Here is a 16396-nt window from a genome sequence, read left to right on the forward strand (position 1 = left end):
CTACTAAGAAATCTATTTGTCAAAAAAAAGTTCCTAAATCTTTTTTGTTGTCTGTATTGTTAGACATACTTGCTGACAGGTATTTTGAAATAAATTCCCAACATAATTAAAAATTGCATGATTATATTGTGTTATTTTGATAAATAAAATATGCCGAAATTTCCAGAATTTTAAAATATTGTGTGCAGAATTTTTAAATTTTTGGAGCAGAATTCCCCCAGGAATAAATTGCAAAAGACAAAGCAGGACAAACAATCAGGCAGGAGATTGTAATCAATAACATCAAAAGATCTACTTAGCAAAGTGGCAGAAGCCTATTCTAGAATATTTATGAGTAAATATTTAAAGGGATCTCAACCCAGCCTCTAACTTTTGAGCCTGCAACTATGACTACTGCCATCAGCTATCTAATTGGACAACACAAGTGTCCTATCACCCACATCAGGCAGATATATATTTTCTGTGTCCTGCACCTCCTAATTGAAGATATATTTTTTTTAAATTTGGTCCTTGAAACTGAATTAGATAAAGCACTAGGCACTAGCACTGAAAGGAACAATCTGTACTGGCAATAGAATTGACTATATAACCTAATATTTCTTTTCCTTTTCTGATAACTGATTTCTAGGGGATGCAAAAATTGTATTTCTATGTGATTCTTAACACAGCAAGTGAGAGGATGAGAAGTTTTTTCTTTTTAAGATGAGTCCCATGGGGATGCTGACATGAACATCAGACATTTCCTAAGCAACACTTTTTTAACCTAACTACCATCGCATTTGCAGATTTTTGCTTTCTTGCATTGCCTTGTTTATAAAGCTTCAGTTCACTACTAACTTAACTGGGAATGTTCAGATCTTTATAGGTTGTGGTGGGGTTAATAACTTCAGAACAGCTGCTCCATGCATATTTGTAAATGAGGGGATAGAAAGGAACTGTATCATATGCATTTTTGACCTGATAACACTGCAGTATTATTAAGGCCCAAGCTAGTATGGGCTAGATTCACAAAAGGATTTAGGCACATAACTGCCACTTTAAGTACCTAAATCCCATAGTCAGGCCTGACTGGGATTCACAAAGCCCCTGCTCAGCTGTCCCCAAACCATGGAGGCACATAAGCTCACTCGGGGCCTAATTTTTTTTACAGTTAAAATTCCCTAGGTACCTATGTTACTGCCTCTGAGCATGCGCAATGCAGCCCCATGCCAGGTGTCGGAACATCTATGCCCCAAAGCAATGCACACATTTAGGGAAGACAAGTTTTCCTCTGCATAACTTGCCTGCAAGGCCTGATCCAATAAGTGTGCTCAGAGCTCACCTACCACAGTGGACCCCTATGGAGAAACTTACATAAAATGGGGGGTGGGGAGGACAACCTTCTTCATAACTTTTAGCCAAATGCTCAGAATAATTCAAAACATCACTGGAGAAGCAGGACTCTAACCACCAGCTACAGAGTCATTCTCATGCTTGCTCTCTCTCCTGCCCAATTATTCATTATTTGGCCATAGTGCAAAAGTTTCAATAAGAGAGACCGAGGGAGCCTCAGACCAGAATATCCCATCGCCCAGTGGTTAAAGGCACTTAGCTGAGGCGTAGCAGATTCTTGGCGAAATCCCTTCTCTTACTCAGGCAGATGGGGGACTTGAACCAGGGGTCTCCTACATCCTAGATGAGTAACCTAGCCATTGGGCTCAAAATTATGAGTGAGCTTCTCTGCCTCCTGCACCCCCCCCCCCCCCCGCAAACTGGCACAGGCACCTAACCCCAAGAGGTTTGCAGCTGAGAATCCCAAGTAGAGGGAAGTGCCTCCATGCAGCTGAGGCTTAGGCACCTATCTCCAAGAGAGGGAGGGGGCTTAGCGCACATCCCGTAGGTTAGCATCTCCTATTGGCTAGTTTCAGTGAAGAACCTCCTAGAAATGCTGGCTTTTCTGAATCCCATTCTAGGGAGCCTAGACACTGACCTCTGGCTTTGTAAATCTTGGTGGTTTTCTAAGTGACAAAAGTTAGCCATGCTTAAATTTCTTAGTGAATCTAGCCCTATGTTCCAAAATAATGTCAGTTTTTTCCTCCTCTGTCATGCATTGTTATTCAAAGTGAAGTACATCCTGGCCAAAATTCTGGGGTTTCAATAAATCATTTCTAACATTTCAATAAATGTTTTCCAAAAACATTCTGCTCTACCTGTATGTGTCATCCAAATAATTTTCTTAATAGAACATAACCTCCAAGGAAAAGGAAATGCAAGAGAGCCATAACAAAATGCAAAGGCATTTTCCTGGTAAGGGTAGATAAAAATCCTACTTTTTACAGTGATTTAAAACAAGAAGCTTTGTTCTTTAAAAGTAGTTTGTATAAATAAAAATGCATTATTGTTCCTCTCCTACTTTCAGGCCTCTTGAGAAACAAGACTGTTGATTGATGCACATGCTGACCCAAACAAGAGAGACATTTGTGCCAGGCAAGTCAGCAGAACCCATTCTAGAACTGATGCAGATCCTTTCCCACCCACTTCGTACATTATGTTGGAAAATCTCAGTTTTGGCACTATCAAAAAGGAAAGGCAGTGAGATAGTTTCATGTGCAAAATATGGAGAGCAGTGTAAAAAATGTCAATTTTTGAAAGAGGAAACATCCACCCCAGCCAAAAATGGCAGTGAAACTTACCTATCTGGGTTATCAGAAGCACATACAGAATCAATCAGTCCAACATCCAGTGTGCCCTGTGCAACAAAAACCCAACCAAAAAAAAGAGGCAGACATTTTAACATCACTAAAATATATTATTCAATATATTACTTTTAGATATAAGCAAAACTTGGAATTACTTTGTATACTTTGGTTATGCAAAACTATATAGATCTAGGTCCCAATTTCTTCTAACCACTAAAATTTAGGGCAAAGGAAACAGGGGTTTCAGATAAACAGATCTAATAACAGATCAACTTTAGTTACATTCACTGCAAAGCAAGTTCAAAAACAACTTCTATTTTTCTGAGTTTCACAACTCAGTTGCAATTTTGACATAATTTACACTACCCTCTAGTGAACTTACCACCACACAGCATAGAACCTTGGGAAGCCAACATCAAACAGAAATCTAGATTTTTATTTTCCTTTGTTTCCTTGTTAGCACTCTCTAAACTGAATGGGTTAAATCTGCCCCCCAGTTATATGTTCTGTAAAAATAACCAATGGAAATGTTCCAATTTTTTTTTAAATTAACAGATAGTTGTATTTTTTAATGAAATCAAACAAGCATGCCTTTCCAGTACTTTAACCCCAAGTACTGCACTACTGTGTTTGAGCATGGAAATTTGATAGGGAAACTGACTAGAAAAAAGGTGAAACTAACTAATACATTTTCTTTTCTTAAGGACAGTGAAATGCAAAATCAAGAGGCTATAAATAGTAAAAAGGAAATTTAGATTAATAAAAGAAATCTTAACCTCTAGATATTGGCTTTAATGGGGGAAGGGATAGCTCAGTGGTTTGAGCATTAACCAGCTAAACCCAAGGTTGTGAGTTCAATTCTTAAGGCAGGCCACTTAGGGATCTGGGGCAAAAATCAGTACTTGGTCCCGCTAGTGAAGGCAGGGGCCTGGACTCAATGACTTTTCAGGGTCCCTTCCAGCTCTATGAGATAGGTATATCTCCTTGGGGCAGGGTCCATCTTCTCATTATGTGTGTGCGCAAAGTGCTTAGCACAATGGGGCCCTCTAGCCACTACCACAAATATGTTTGTAAATTACACAAGGAAATTTGTGCCTGATTGTCAGAGGTGTTCAATCCCCTGTCACAATCAGGCCCTTTGTTTTCTAAAAATATAGGCTTCTATGCCTTTACATTTTGACTCACCACAGCATTCTGTGGGTTTGCCTGCTCATCATGCATCTCCTGGATCTCCTGTTCTGTGGAAGCATTGACCTGACTCAGCACGCTGAACCACTGGCTGCAAAAGAGAAAGGCAAACACCAGCATGACAAAAGGCTCACACCCAAGAAATCTCTATCACATTTGTGGCCTGTAGAAAAGCAACAGGTTCTACAGGTTTCCTGAACTGCCTCAGAAAGGATCTCTGTTCTCAGCACTCAAAAAAACAGATAGCTTCTGTGCAGTCACTTCAAATAACGACAGAATCCCAGAAGAGAGAACCAGCAGGGCCATCCCTAGCTATTCTGGAGCCCTACGCAGCACACACACACACACACACCCCATGGGGGGGGACTGGCTTGGGAGACAGGAGAGAACTGCCCCCCCAGCACTCACTGGTGGTGTGGCTGGGACTCAGTCACTGCACTTCCCACTGCTAGTGAGTGCAGGCCCAGCCCTGCGGCAGTCCTCTGGGGAGTGGGGGTGGGGCTGGAGTAGGGCAAGGGCTTTGGGGAAGGGGTGGGAAGAGGCAGGGCTGGGACAACATGCAGCTCAGCAGGGCACCAGGAAATTTGAGTATGTGCCATATGGGTAGGGATGGCCCTGGTAACCAGAATATCCTTGAATACCCCCTCTGCCCCAAAGTCTTTTTCCTAGATCTCCAGTACCAATTCCCTTTACACCATACCATTTTAAGGTAAATACTCTTTGTTAACACAAGGTATCTATAAAGAATTGACTGTAATCCCACTGAAGCTCTTCTATGACCTGGATGTACCCAAACATACAGCAAACAGTTCAGCTGGAATAGATACATTAGTAATCTGCACATTTTGTTTGTTTGTTTTAAAACACTGGATGTTCACACCTCAAATGATTCCCTAAATCCTGATGCAGGAATGTTGTGATTGGACATTTCTTATTACTATACAGCTGAAAAAGTGAGTGTTTATATAATTTTGTATTTAAGTCCTATGTGCATGTGGCAAAGGAAGGGGAGGACAAAAAGAATTCCCCACACATTCCGTTTGTCTGTAGTCAGGAGCAGGGCAAAAATCAGTCTGCACTAGGCTGCTTTGGAAGGAAGCACTGAAGATGGGCCGGTGTCAATTTATTCCAATCCAGTGGTCAGATATCCCCAAATAGCTGGCAGGTGGTGGAGCAGGAGTTGCTATTCCAAACTGTAACCCTGAGTAGCAATTACAGAAGGGCTGAACTTCAGCCATGTGGTCTGCCTTTGGCATATATTTCATCTACTTCTGGTCCCTGTACAGTTAGAACCCGATTATCTTGTGCAATCCCACTGAAATATGAGCACCAAACTTGGCCAGTTCTGCAGGTTTCCTGAACATCATTCTTTGAGAAACTTGCCATTCTAAAGATACTTACTCTAGGGCTAAGTTTCAAAGGGCCTCATCCCAGCCTCTAAAACTGCATCTTCGCACTTTTTGCAACTGCAGAAGTTGTGTATACATGAACATTTTCTGTGCAAAATTGTGGGTTTAAGTTTAGAGGCCTCTTTGAAACAACTGCTTACATTCATGGATCCTCTGCCCACACATATGTAATTGAAAACTGTGGTGTTTAGGAAATGCCAGGTTTCCACACCCATACACATCTGGAAACTGGATTCTGGTAACAGTTTTAGAGAGACTAGGTGGTTAAAACAGCATCACAACAGGCAGGGGTTTAGTACCCTGCCTAACTCCTTCCACAAATGTAACATTTTAATTAATAGCAGCTATAAAAACTTCAGTATCTAGGAAATGGGGAGTGAATGAGAGTGCTGGTTCTGATCCAGACCCTATGTTAGTAGGAAAGAAGCTGAGAATAGAGTTATGGTCCTTTATATACCTCTGCATGAAAAAAATCAGGATCCACATTGGACACTGATTTCCAACTGGCTCTGTACCTGCATCCTGAGGGTGCAGGTGCCCTAGCAATGGAGCTTGGCACAGGGCAATTCTTGAAGGAGAGCTGCCAAGTTTCAGGTGAAACCATTCAAACCTAGGATGTGTCTCACATGGTTTCCACTCACGGTCATAAATAAGCCCAGGTTTACTCAAAACTCATGTTGATCAAAAGTTGCACAAGCCTTTTCCTGAACTTGGCCTGAAATTTAGTTTGTGACAAAATCTGAAAGCAAGCAAAATGGTTTCATTATGGAAGTCTGGCCCAGTTCTAATCCAGTGTCTGTTAGCTCTCAAACAGCTCCCAAGTCAATGCTTAGAACGTCACAGATTCCAGAGAGCATCACCTCCAGCCCTCCTTTGCTGGAGGGAGTATTGACATGAGGAGGGCCCCTCTGAAGAGAGAGGGAAAGGTTCGGCTCTTAAAGGATCCTAAACCCAAAATATTCCCATCGATTATAAACAGTGATTCATCTTCCCTTTCCTTTCCAGATTCTGACCCACAGGTATTTTATTTAAAATCCAATGTATTAATTAAATCATATAAAAAAAGCTAGACCTTGTAGTATAAGCCACCTACTAATCTTTTATTATACAACAGCTAATGTGGGCACATAGTACAGCTCTATCTCAATATAACAGTCCTCAGGAGTCAAAAAATCTTACCGCGTCATAGGTGAAACCGCGTTATATTGAACTTGTTTTGATCCACCCAAGTGCGCAGCTCCCCCACCCCCCCAAGCACTGCTTTACTGCATTATATCTGAATTCGTTTATATCGGGTCACGTTATATCAAGGTAGAGGTGTAGTATTTTTAAAAAGAGTGATCGAAGTTTAACTTCAAGTACAAGTGGTGTACATATTTTCCTAAAATATTTTTTAGAAATTACTTAGTTCAAAATGAATGAAAACCCTGCGCTTGGATGAAAGGAAGATGGCAGCTCAGCTCTACAGTTCCCAAGTTAATGATTGGGTCTCAGAGGATCAGCTAACCCCTAAACTGTTTGTTTGCATGCCTGTGCCCTTTCTCCCCACACCAGAACAATGCAAAGAAAACAATAAGTACAAATCTCATGTATGAGATTAACCTGCATAGGGAACAACACATTACTTCATTCAATGTAATCAGAATTAACTAACAGATACTTCTAAATCATTTTTTGACCCGCTTTTCAGCAGTGCTGAACATTCAGAGCTGCCTTGACTTCAGCACCTCTGAAAATCCTTACACATCTCCTACTGGAACCACTGTGTATTGTGAAAACAGAAACAAGGAAAATGCCAGCAGGTGAATTAACCTGTAATGTGTGTGGTGTGTATACTAAATGAACACTGAAACTGAAGTCGTTGTCATCTCCTGTGTTTTGGAAAAAGGTAGAGTTACGTGACTGAGAACATGAAAGCCCCTAAACGCTGGTAATTTCTTGTTGGCTCCTCAGTAGAGCAGTTTGCCGGAGACGTACAGTAGTTCAAACAGACAAAACTAACTAACTGGATCTTTATATGCTTAGATGTTACTGTATCTTATGACAAATCTCTCAAGTTAATAATGGAAAGCTTACAAATGGATTCAGACTCTAATTTTAAGGATGATATAGCAGCTCATTTTAATTTCAAAAAAGAGATCACTGAATTAACTGTGCTGTTATAGCCTATGAAAAGTTGCCCTTTAAAGTATGAATAAGAAGAACTGCAATCTGAAGATCTCAAGGCCCTCTGAATATATATCAATTAATTTATATTCAATACACCTGTGATGGAGGGAAGCATTATTCCCATCTTACAAATGAGAAAACAGAGTAATAGGAATGTTAAGGACTAAATCCACACAGGGAACTTAGGCTCAGTGTCGAAACACCTGACTTTTAGATGCCCTGCTGCCCAATGGAACCTTCAGCCATGAGTTAGGTGCCCAGGCTCCCTAAATATTGCCAGGGGAGAGAAAGGCAGCTAAGAATAGGATCCACAGAAGCCAGCATGCTGAGTGAGGAGCTGCCCAAGACAGCCAGTAGGAAGGGGGCTGGGGACCTAAGACCCACCGCTCAAACATAGTTAGGCACCTAGCTCTGGGTTGGAGGCATCTATCTCTACTTAGGATTCACAGCCCTGAACCCACTCCTGAAGATAGATGGCTAAGCCAGGTCAGCCTTTTCACATGTGCTCATGAGTGAGAGTGCCCATCCCCCGCTTATATAGTGTAGTGGTTATGGCATTCACTGGGGGTGGGGGGGACGGGACATATCTGATTTCAAATCCTTGCTCTGTCTGATAAAGAGCAGGTACTTGACTTTGGGTCTCCCATATGCAGGGGAATGCTCTGACCAGCAGGCTATAAAGTCTGTCTCTCTCTCTGGTCCAGTGAACAATTATTTATACAAAATGGAACAGCGTCAACAGGAGAGACTGAAGGAGCCACACCACCAACTATCCATTCTCAAGTCCCTGCTCCAACTCAGGCAGAAGGGGGATTTGAAGACACTCATGTGGAGCGTGGGAGACCTAACCACTGGGCTATTAAGCATTCTGGGATAGACACACACACCCAATGTGAAAAACTCCCAATCTGTCACTTCCAGCTGTTTTATGTGAGGCCCAATCCAGTAGGCATGGTCACCCCACAGGCAAGATAAATGGAAATGCCAAGCTTGTGAATCCCATCAGGCCTGGCTTAGGCATGAGCTAGGATCAGAGGTAAAAGTAAGCTGGTGCGCCCTGGTACGGCGTACCAGCAAGAGCCGGTGCACTCTACCGGGGCAGATCGGCTTCCCCGGCAACCATTTAAAGGGCTTGCGGCCCCTTTAAGTCACTCAGAAAACACTAACTGGGCAGGATTTTTGCAGTTCCTTCTCAACTGCATGAAAAAGACGGTTACTCACCTTTGTAACTGTTGTTCTTCGAGATGTGTTGCTCATATCCATTCCAGTTAGGTGTGTGCGCCGCGCGTGCACATTCGTCAGAAAACTTTTACCCTAGCAACTCAGTGGGCCGGCAGGTCGCCCCCTAGAGTGGCGCCATCATGGTGCTCAATATATACCCCTGCCGGCCCACCTGCTCCTCAGTTCCTTCTTGCCGGGTACTCCGACAGTGGGGAAGGAGGGCGGGTGTGGAATGGATAAGAGCAACACATCTCGAAGAACAACAGTTACAAAGGTGAGTAACCGTCTTTTCTTCTTCGAGTGATTGCTCATATCCATTCCAGTTAGGTGAATCCCAAGCCTTACGTAGGCGGTGGGGTCGGAGTGAAATGTGGCAGAATGAAAACTGCTGAGCCAGAGGCTACAGCATCTCTTGACTGTTGAACCAGGGCATACTGCGAAGCAAAGGTATGGACCGAGGACCAATGGAGCTGCGCGACAGATCTTGTGGGTAGGAACACGAGCCAGCAAGGCGGCAGATGAAGCCTGAGCCCTGGTAGAATGCACGGTGATGTGGCTTGGGGAAATAGGAGCCAAATCATAACAAGTGCGGATGTACGCCATCACCCGAGATGAGATCCTCTGAGAGGAAAACAAGCAAGCCTTCCCTTTGGTCTGCTACCGTGACAGAGCTGGGGCACCTTACGAAATGGTTCTGTCAGCGCAATATAAATGCGAGCACTCTACAGATGTCCAGGGAGTGCAACTGTTGCGCCCATTGCGTTGAGCTGTGGGTAACATGAAAGGCCGAAACCACCTTAGGGAGGAAAGCCGGGTGTGGTCATAACTGCACCTTGTCTTTGTGAAACCTAGTGTACGGCGGAACCACTGTAAGAGCTCTGAGCTCGGAGACTCGTCTGGCCGATGTAACAGCTACGAGGAAAGTTGTCGTCCAAGACAGGTATAGCAGAGGGCCGGTCGCGAACGGCTCGAATGGGGGAGACATAAGTCTGGTTAAAACTAGGTTGAGGTCCCAGGTTGGGGCTGGGCGGCGCACCCGAGGGTGCAAGCGCTCCAAGCCCTTGAGGGACCTCGAACCCATAGAGTGTGAGAACACGGAACGTCCACCTTAGCCTGGCTGGAAGGTAGAGATGGCTGCCAAGTGTACCTTCAGCGATGATACCGCCAGGTCCTGCCGCTGAAGGCCAGAGGCAGGCCAAATAGAGGGGATCGAGACCTCAGTAGGAGCAAGATCGAGCGTATTGCACCTGTAGAAGAAATGCTTCCACTCGGCCAGGTACGTTGACCAGGTGGAAGGCTTCCTGCCACCCCGGCTCAGTTACGCAGCAGCCACACCGTGAGGCGAAGAGGCTGCAAGTCCGGGTGACGAAGCCTGTCGTGGCCCTGAGTGATGAGGTCTGGGTGGGGTAGCAGGGTAATTGGGTTGGTTATTGACAGGCCGAGCAACATGGTATATCAGTGCTGCCTGGACCATGCTGGAGTGATCATGATGATGTGTGCTCTGCCCCTGCGGAGTTCGAGTAGGACCTAATGAACCAGTGGGAACAGTGGGAAGGCATAAAAGAGTTGGCCTTTCCACGGCATCAGGAATGCGTCCAAGATCGATCCCGAGGAGAGACCTTGGAAGGAGCAGAACATCTGGCATTTTCTGCTCTCGCGGTGAGCGAACAGGTCTATGTGAGGAAAAATCTCCACTTCTGGAAAGGAGAACGCCTTATATGGGGCAGAGTGACCACTCGTAAGACAGGAAAGACCTGCTGAGTCAAAGCGCCAAGGCGTTCCGAACGCCTGGGAGAAAGGACGTCACCAGCTCCATCGAGTGGGCCATGCAAAAGTCCCAGAAATGGATGGCCTCCTGACAAAAGGGGGGAGGACCATGTCCCTCCCTGGTTATTTATGAAGCACATGGCCGTTGTGTTGGCCGTAAACACCGAGATACCACGGCCTCGCAGCTGCCGCCGGAACCCCTGGCACGCCAGGCGGACTACTCTCATTTTTGGGGCATTGATGTGGAATGCCAGCTCCCGAGAAGACCAAAGGCCTTAAGCTCGGAGGTGACCATGAACACTCTAGCAGAGAGATGACGCGTCCGTCGTCAGGGGCAGTGAGGGCTGGGGCGGATGGAACCGCATCCCTGCCCACACCAGGGAGGGAGTTAGCCACCACTCTAGGGAGCCTAAGGTGCTCGAGGGAACGGTGACTACCATGACCATTGTCTCCCTGTCCGGGCGGTATGCCGAGGTGAGCCGGACTTGGAGAGGACGGAGGCAGAGCTTGGCGTGTTTGGTTACAAACTTGTGGGCAGCCATGGACCCAGGAGACCGAGACAAGTGCGAGCCGAGGTCGTTGGGAAAGTCTGCAGACCTCGGATGATTGTTGCCATCGCCTAAAACCGCGGCTGTGATAAGCAGGCTCCGGCTAGGTCGGAGACCAGGATAGCCCCTAGGAAGTCCAACCTCTGCGTGGGAACCAGAGTGGATTGCTCTATAGTAATCATCAGGCCTAGACCTGTGAATAAGACCATGACGATGCCCACGTGCTGAGTGGTTTGTGTCTTGGAGTCTCCTCGGATAAGCGAATCGTCCAAATATGGAAAAACGCATATCCGACATCAGCGAAGGTAGGCGGCGACTATGGCCATATACTTGGTCAATACCTGTGGGGCTGCAGAAAGGCCAAACAGTAGGACCGTAAACCAGAAGTACTGATGGTTGGCTAGAAAGCGGAGGTATCTCCTGTGCGGAGGGAAGATGGCGTGGTGAAAGTACGCGTCCTTCATATCGAGGGCGGCATAGCAGTCCCCAGGAGGCAAGGATGGGATAATGGTTCCCAGGGATACCATGCGGAACTTCAACCTTATCCTAAACTGGTTGAGTCCGCGCAGGACTAGGAAGGTCTGAGACCTCCGTTCGAGTGGGGGACTAGGGCATAACGGGAGTAAACCCCCTTGCCCCTTTCGTCCGTCGGCATCTGCACCTCTTGTACGAGGAATTGCTCGTGAGAGGGGTCCCTGAAGGGGGACAGGGTTGGAACAAATTAGAGGTGGTACCCATGCTCCACCGTGCGCAGGACCCAGCGATCTGAAATTAACTGGGGCCACGCCAGGAGAAAGCGGGATTGGGATCCCGGCCTGTGACTGGTACACCGCCTTCAGGCGCACCTTGGAAGGTTCGTCTTTGGTCCCAGTGGTAATTGCGAGCGACCATGACCTTGGCTCTTTAGGGGTCCTGACGTTTGTCTGCGACCACCTTGGCCTCGCCGTTTGCCAAAGTCCTGTCTCTGGCTAGGCACAGAGTATGGCGGCTGGGGACAGAAAGGCCTGCGTTTTGTCGCTGGCATATGCATGCTGAGAGAGCGCATTAGGACCCTATTGTCCATCAGGCTTCGCAGCCTGGGGCTGTCTTTGCCGCGAAGAGGTTTTTACCAACAAAGGATAAGTCCTGAATGGCATACTGCAGCTCCAGCCGGAGGTTTGAAACCTGAAGCCATGAGATGCACCTCATGGCGACACCAAAGGCCAGAGTCCTGGCTGCTGAGTCTGCTGCGCCCAACGAGGCCTGGAGGGACGCTCTGGGTACCTTTTTCCCCCGTCCTCCAAGACGGCAGCGAACTCTTGGCGGGAGTTTTGAGGGAGAAACTCCATAAACTAAACTACCTTCATCCAGGTGCTATAATTATAGCAGCTAAGCAAGGCTTGTTGCTTTGCTACCCAGAGCTGCAGGGCCTCTGCAGAGTACACCTGGCGGCCAACTAGGTTCATTCGCCAAGCCTCCTTCGGTTTCGGGGCTGGCGCCCGCTGGCCATGCCAATACCTCTCCTTAACAGACTGAAAGACTAGTGAGCAGAGAGGAGAGCGGACAGACGAGTAGTCGTACCCCTTAGAGGGCACCATACCGGGTCCTCTACCTCTGGGACCTCCTCCACCTCAGGTTGTCGGGGGGGCGTATCAGAATCGTGGTCCTGAGCATAAGATCTGCACATGTGGGATGACACGGATGCGTGTCTGGATGGCCATGGAGGTACTAAAAAAAGGCAAGGGCAGAGTCTCTGACTCTATCGGACCTTGCCCAACTCAGCACCGGGGACCGGCACCGGAAGGCGTACCGGTACCTGGAACGAGATCCAGACCTGCAACCAGAACGGTGCCGGGAGGTCGACCGAGATCTCGAGGCTCGGGGAGAGGCTACAGGAGTCACGGTACCTGTCGCGGTGCCGGGAGTCGGAATGGTGCCGATAGTAGCGGGTTGGCGAATGGGATACCGACCGGTGCGGCGAGTGCGACCAGTACCGATGAGGAAAACAGCACTGGGACTGCAAGTGGTGTCGGGTGTGCCAACGGGACCTGGAGCGTCTGCGGGCCCGTGATCATGAACGATGCCGCTCTGCTGTGCTGACAGAGGACGGTCATATGAAGAGACTGTATTACCCGCACCGGCGGTGCCGGGGTCAGGCAGCATCGACTCTGTCATGGCAATGAGATCCCTCACTGTTGGTAATGTCTCCGGCGTGGAGGGAACAGCAGGCTCAACCACAGTGCATACTGGGGAGCTGTCAGGCACTGGATTCGACGGCTCTCATGGGACCGGGATCGACAGTACCGAGGTCGTCAGAGCTTCTGTAGGTGTCGGTGCCGGGTGATCCGACTTAGACAAGCTCTCTGGCTGCGGTGCAGTTGGCACGGAAGCAGCAGGAGCAGTAAGCTCAACCACGGCGCGTGCCGGGGAGCTGTCAGGCACCGGATTCGACAGCCATTGTGGGACCGGGATCGACGGTGCCGACGTCGTCGGTGCCTCAGCAGGTGTTGGTGCCGGGCGATACGACTTAGACGAGCTCTCTGGCTGCGGTGCAGTTGGCACGGAAGCAGCAGGAGCAGTAAGCTCAACCACAGCGCGTGCCGGGGAGCTGTCAGGCACCGGATTCAACGGCCCTTGTGGGACCGGGATCAACGGTGCCGACGTCGTCGGTGCCTCAGCAGGTGTTGGTGCCGGGCGATCCGACTTAGACGAGCTCTCTGGCTGTGGTGCAGTTGGCACAGAAGCAGCGGGAGCAGTAAGCTCTACCACGGCGTGTGCCGGGGAGCTGTCAGGCACTGGATTCAATGGCCCTGGGGGACTGGAATCGACGGTGCCGATGTCATCGGTGCCTCTGCAGGTGTCGGTGCCGGGCAATCCAACTTAGACGGGCTCTCTGGCTGCGATGCAGGTGGCACGGAAGCAGCAGGAGCAGGGGGCTCAACCACGGCGCGTGCCGGGGAGCTGTCAGGCACCAGCAGAAATTATAGGCTTTCTCGACCTCGGAGGAAGGGAGCGGTGCCGAGTCAACTTTGGTGCCAGCGACGGCCGGTGCCGAAAGGCCTTGGCAGTACCAGCGGGTCCAGTGCCGAGGAGGCGCTTCTGCCAGCCGCTTGATCATCGCTCGGTGCCAAAGGTGGAGGGGTAAGTGAAAGTCCTGCTCCTTTTTGTTCTCGGCTTAAAAGCCTTGCAAACGGGGCACTTAGCTGTCAAGTGTGATTCCCTGAGGCACTTCAAACAGGAGTCGTGTGGATCTCCCTTTGGCATCGGCTTCTGGCAGGCCGAGCCCATTTTAAAACCCAGTGAGCCGTGCATGGGCTCCGGCACCGGGTGCAGGAAAGGGGCTACTTCCTGAACCCCGCTAACTATTACTAAACTAACTATGTTAGCAAAGAAAAACGTACAACTATACAAATATATATATAAAAGGATTATAACTGCATAACTATATACGAGAACTACGAGTAGCTAGGGAAGTGGAGGTCAGCTAAGCCGCGCTCCACTGTTCCAACGACCGACACGGGCGGTAAGAAGGAACTGAGGAGCACATGGGCCGGCAGGGGTATATATCGAGCACCATGATGGCGCCACTCTAGGGGGCGACCTGCCGGCCCACTGAGGTGCTAGGGTAAAAGTTTTCCGACGAATGTGCATGCGCGGCGCGCACACCTAACTGGAATGGATATGAGCAATCACTCGAAGAAGAACTAGTCCTTAGATTGCTGGGGTGGGGAGGAGAGAAGGACCCAAACATTTAAAGATTTTCACTCAAAAACTATCCCTATAGCTAGTGAGAGCAAACACCTTCCACTTTCTAGAATTCTGAAATTTCCTATATTTCAAATTGCCTTGTGCTGCCCTGACAACCAGTCCCCCTACCCGTGCCTCCAACAGCACCCCGCCAGCCAGTCCCCCCCTACCCCACGCCTCCAGCAATTCTCCGCCAGCCGGTCCCCCTGCCCCATGCCTCCAGCAGTGCCCAGCCAGCTGGTCCCCCCTACCCCACGCCTCCAGCAGCTCCCCGCCAGCCGGTCCCCCTGCCCCGCGCCTCCAGCAGTGCCCCGCCAGCCGATCACCCCTGCCCCGCGCTTCCAGCAGCGCCCCGCCAGCTGGTCACCCCTGGCCTGCACCTCCAGCAGTGCCCCGCCAGCCGGTCCCCCTGCCCCGCGCCCCCAGCAGCACCCCGCCAGCGGCTGGAGCCCCAGCCCTTTAAATAGCCGCCAGGGCCCTGCTGCCGCCTCCTCGGGGATCCGGCAGCAGGGCTCGGGGACAATTTAAAGGGCCAGGGCTCCAGCCACTGGTGGGGCGCTGCTGGGGGCGCGGGGCAGGGGGACCGGCTGGCGGGGCACTGATGGAGGCGCGGGGCAGGGGTGACCGGCTGCTGCTTCTGCAGTGGAGCCCAGGGCCCTTTAAAGCTCCACCAGAGCCTGGGGTGGCAGCTGGGAGCCCCCCAGGCTCCAATGATGATTTAAAGTGCCTGGGGCTGCGCTGCGGTAGGGCAGCTGGAGCCCCAAGCCCTTTAAATCACCCCAAGCTCTGGGGCTTCCAGCCGCCTGTGCAGCTGGTAGCTCGGGGGTGATTTAAAGAGTCTGGGGATTTAAAGGCCATGCCTCTTCCGGAAGAGGCCCCACCCCCACCCCTAAGGACTCTGGAGTACCAGTAAGTCCTTTAAGTTACTTTCACCCCTGGCTAGGATGCTGCACAGCTCAGCGGGATCAGAATTTAGGTGATATTGCACGTCTCCTGGTAGAAACTTGGGCACCTAGGGAACTTTGCTGATAGAAACTTAGATGTCTACATGGTTAGGTGGCAGCTGAGTGGGGTTATCAAGATTTCAGTGGAGGTTAAGTCCCTTGTGGATCTAGCACTAAGTAATTTGGATGAGGCCACAGAGTAAAAATACCCATATATCCTCACTTCTCATCCTGGCAGTCCAGCTCAGTGGGCAGTGTGAGATTTTAAAATAACCTTAATTATTTATGTTCTTACATTTGAATGCTTGTGTTTTTGTAAATGATGTGATAGGCAAGTATGTTATTGTCACTCAGCAACTGCAGGTAGTTTTTTAAATTCAGATTTTTGGATTTGGAAAATAATAGATCTAGCAGCATTAGCTTGCTCCTAGCCCATAAGACTATGGTTAGCGATTTTTCTTTGCTGCTGCCAAGGATCCATATCAGATTCTAAGACCTTTAACAGCTGAGCAGACGGAGATCATGTGCTTTGCTCTAAATACCACAGTCTTCTCATTTGTGAATGTGAGTGCACCTTTCTGCATTACAGTGACCATGTGAAATCTCACATATGAAAAGATTTTAAGCTCTAATCCTGCAAAGAGAACAATGTAGGAGCCTGCCAGACCAGGGCCTTATTTCAGACAGCCTACAGTGGATCATATGGATTGCATCAGTTTTTTAAGCAGGTGAAGAAGGGCCTGAGA

The 16396-nt window shown here is 48.7% G+C and overlaps 1 protein-coding gene across 1 annotated transcript in view; it reads right to left on the minus strand.

The window, feature by feature from the left end:
* MYO10 (myosin X) overlaps positions 1 to 16396 on the minus strand; it is a 104624-nt gene that overhangs the window by 21385 nt on the left and 66843 nt on the right. Inside the window, 2 exon segments of the mRNA XM_030551744.1 lie at positions 2673 to 2728; positions 3864 to 3957. Of these exon segments, the coding sequence (XP_030407604.1) occupies positions 2673 to 2728; positions 3864 to 3957 (150 nt within the window).

This window comes from Gopherus evgoodei, chromosome 2 (assembly GCF_007399415.2).
Source record: "Gopherus evgoodei ecotype Sinaloan lineage chromosome 2, rGopEvg1_v1.p, whole genome shotgun sequence".
NCBI lineage: Eukaryota > Metazoa > Chordata > Testudines > Testudinidae > Gopherus > Gopherus evgoodei.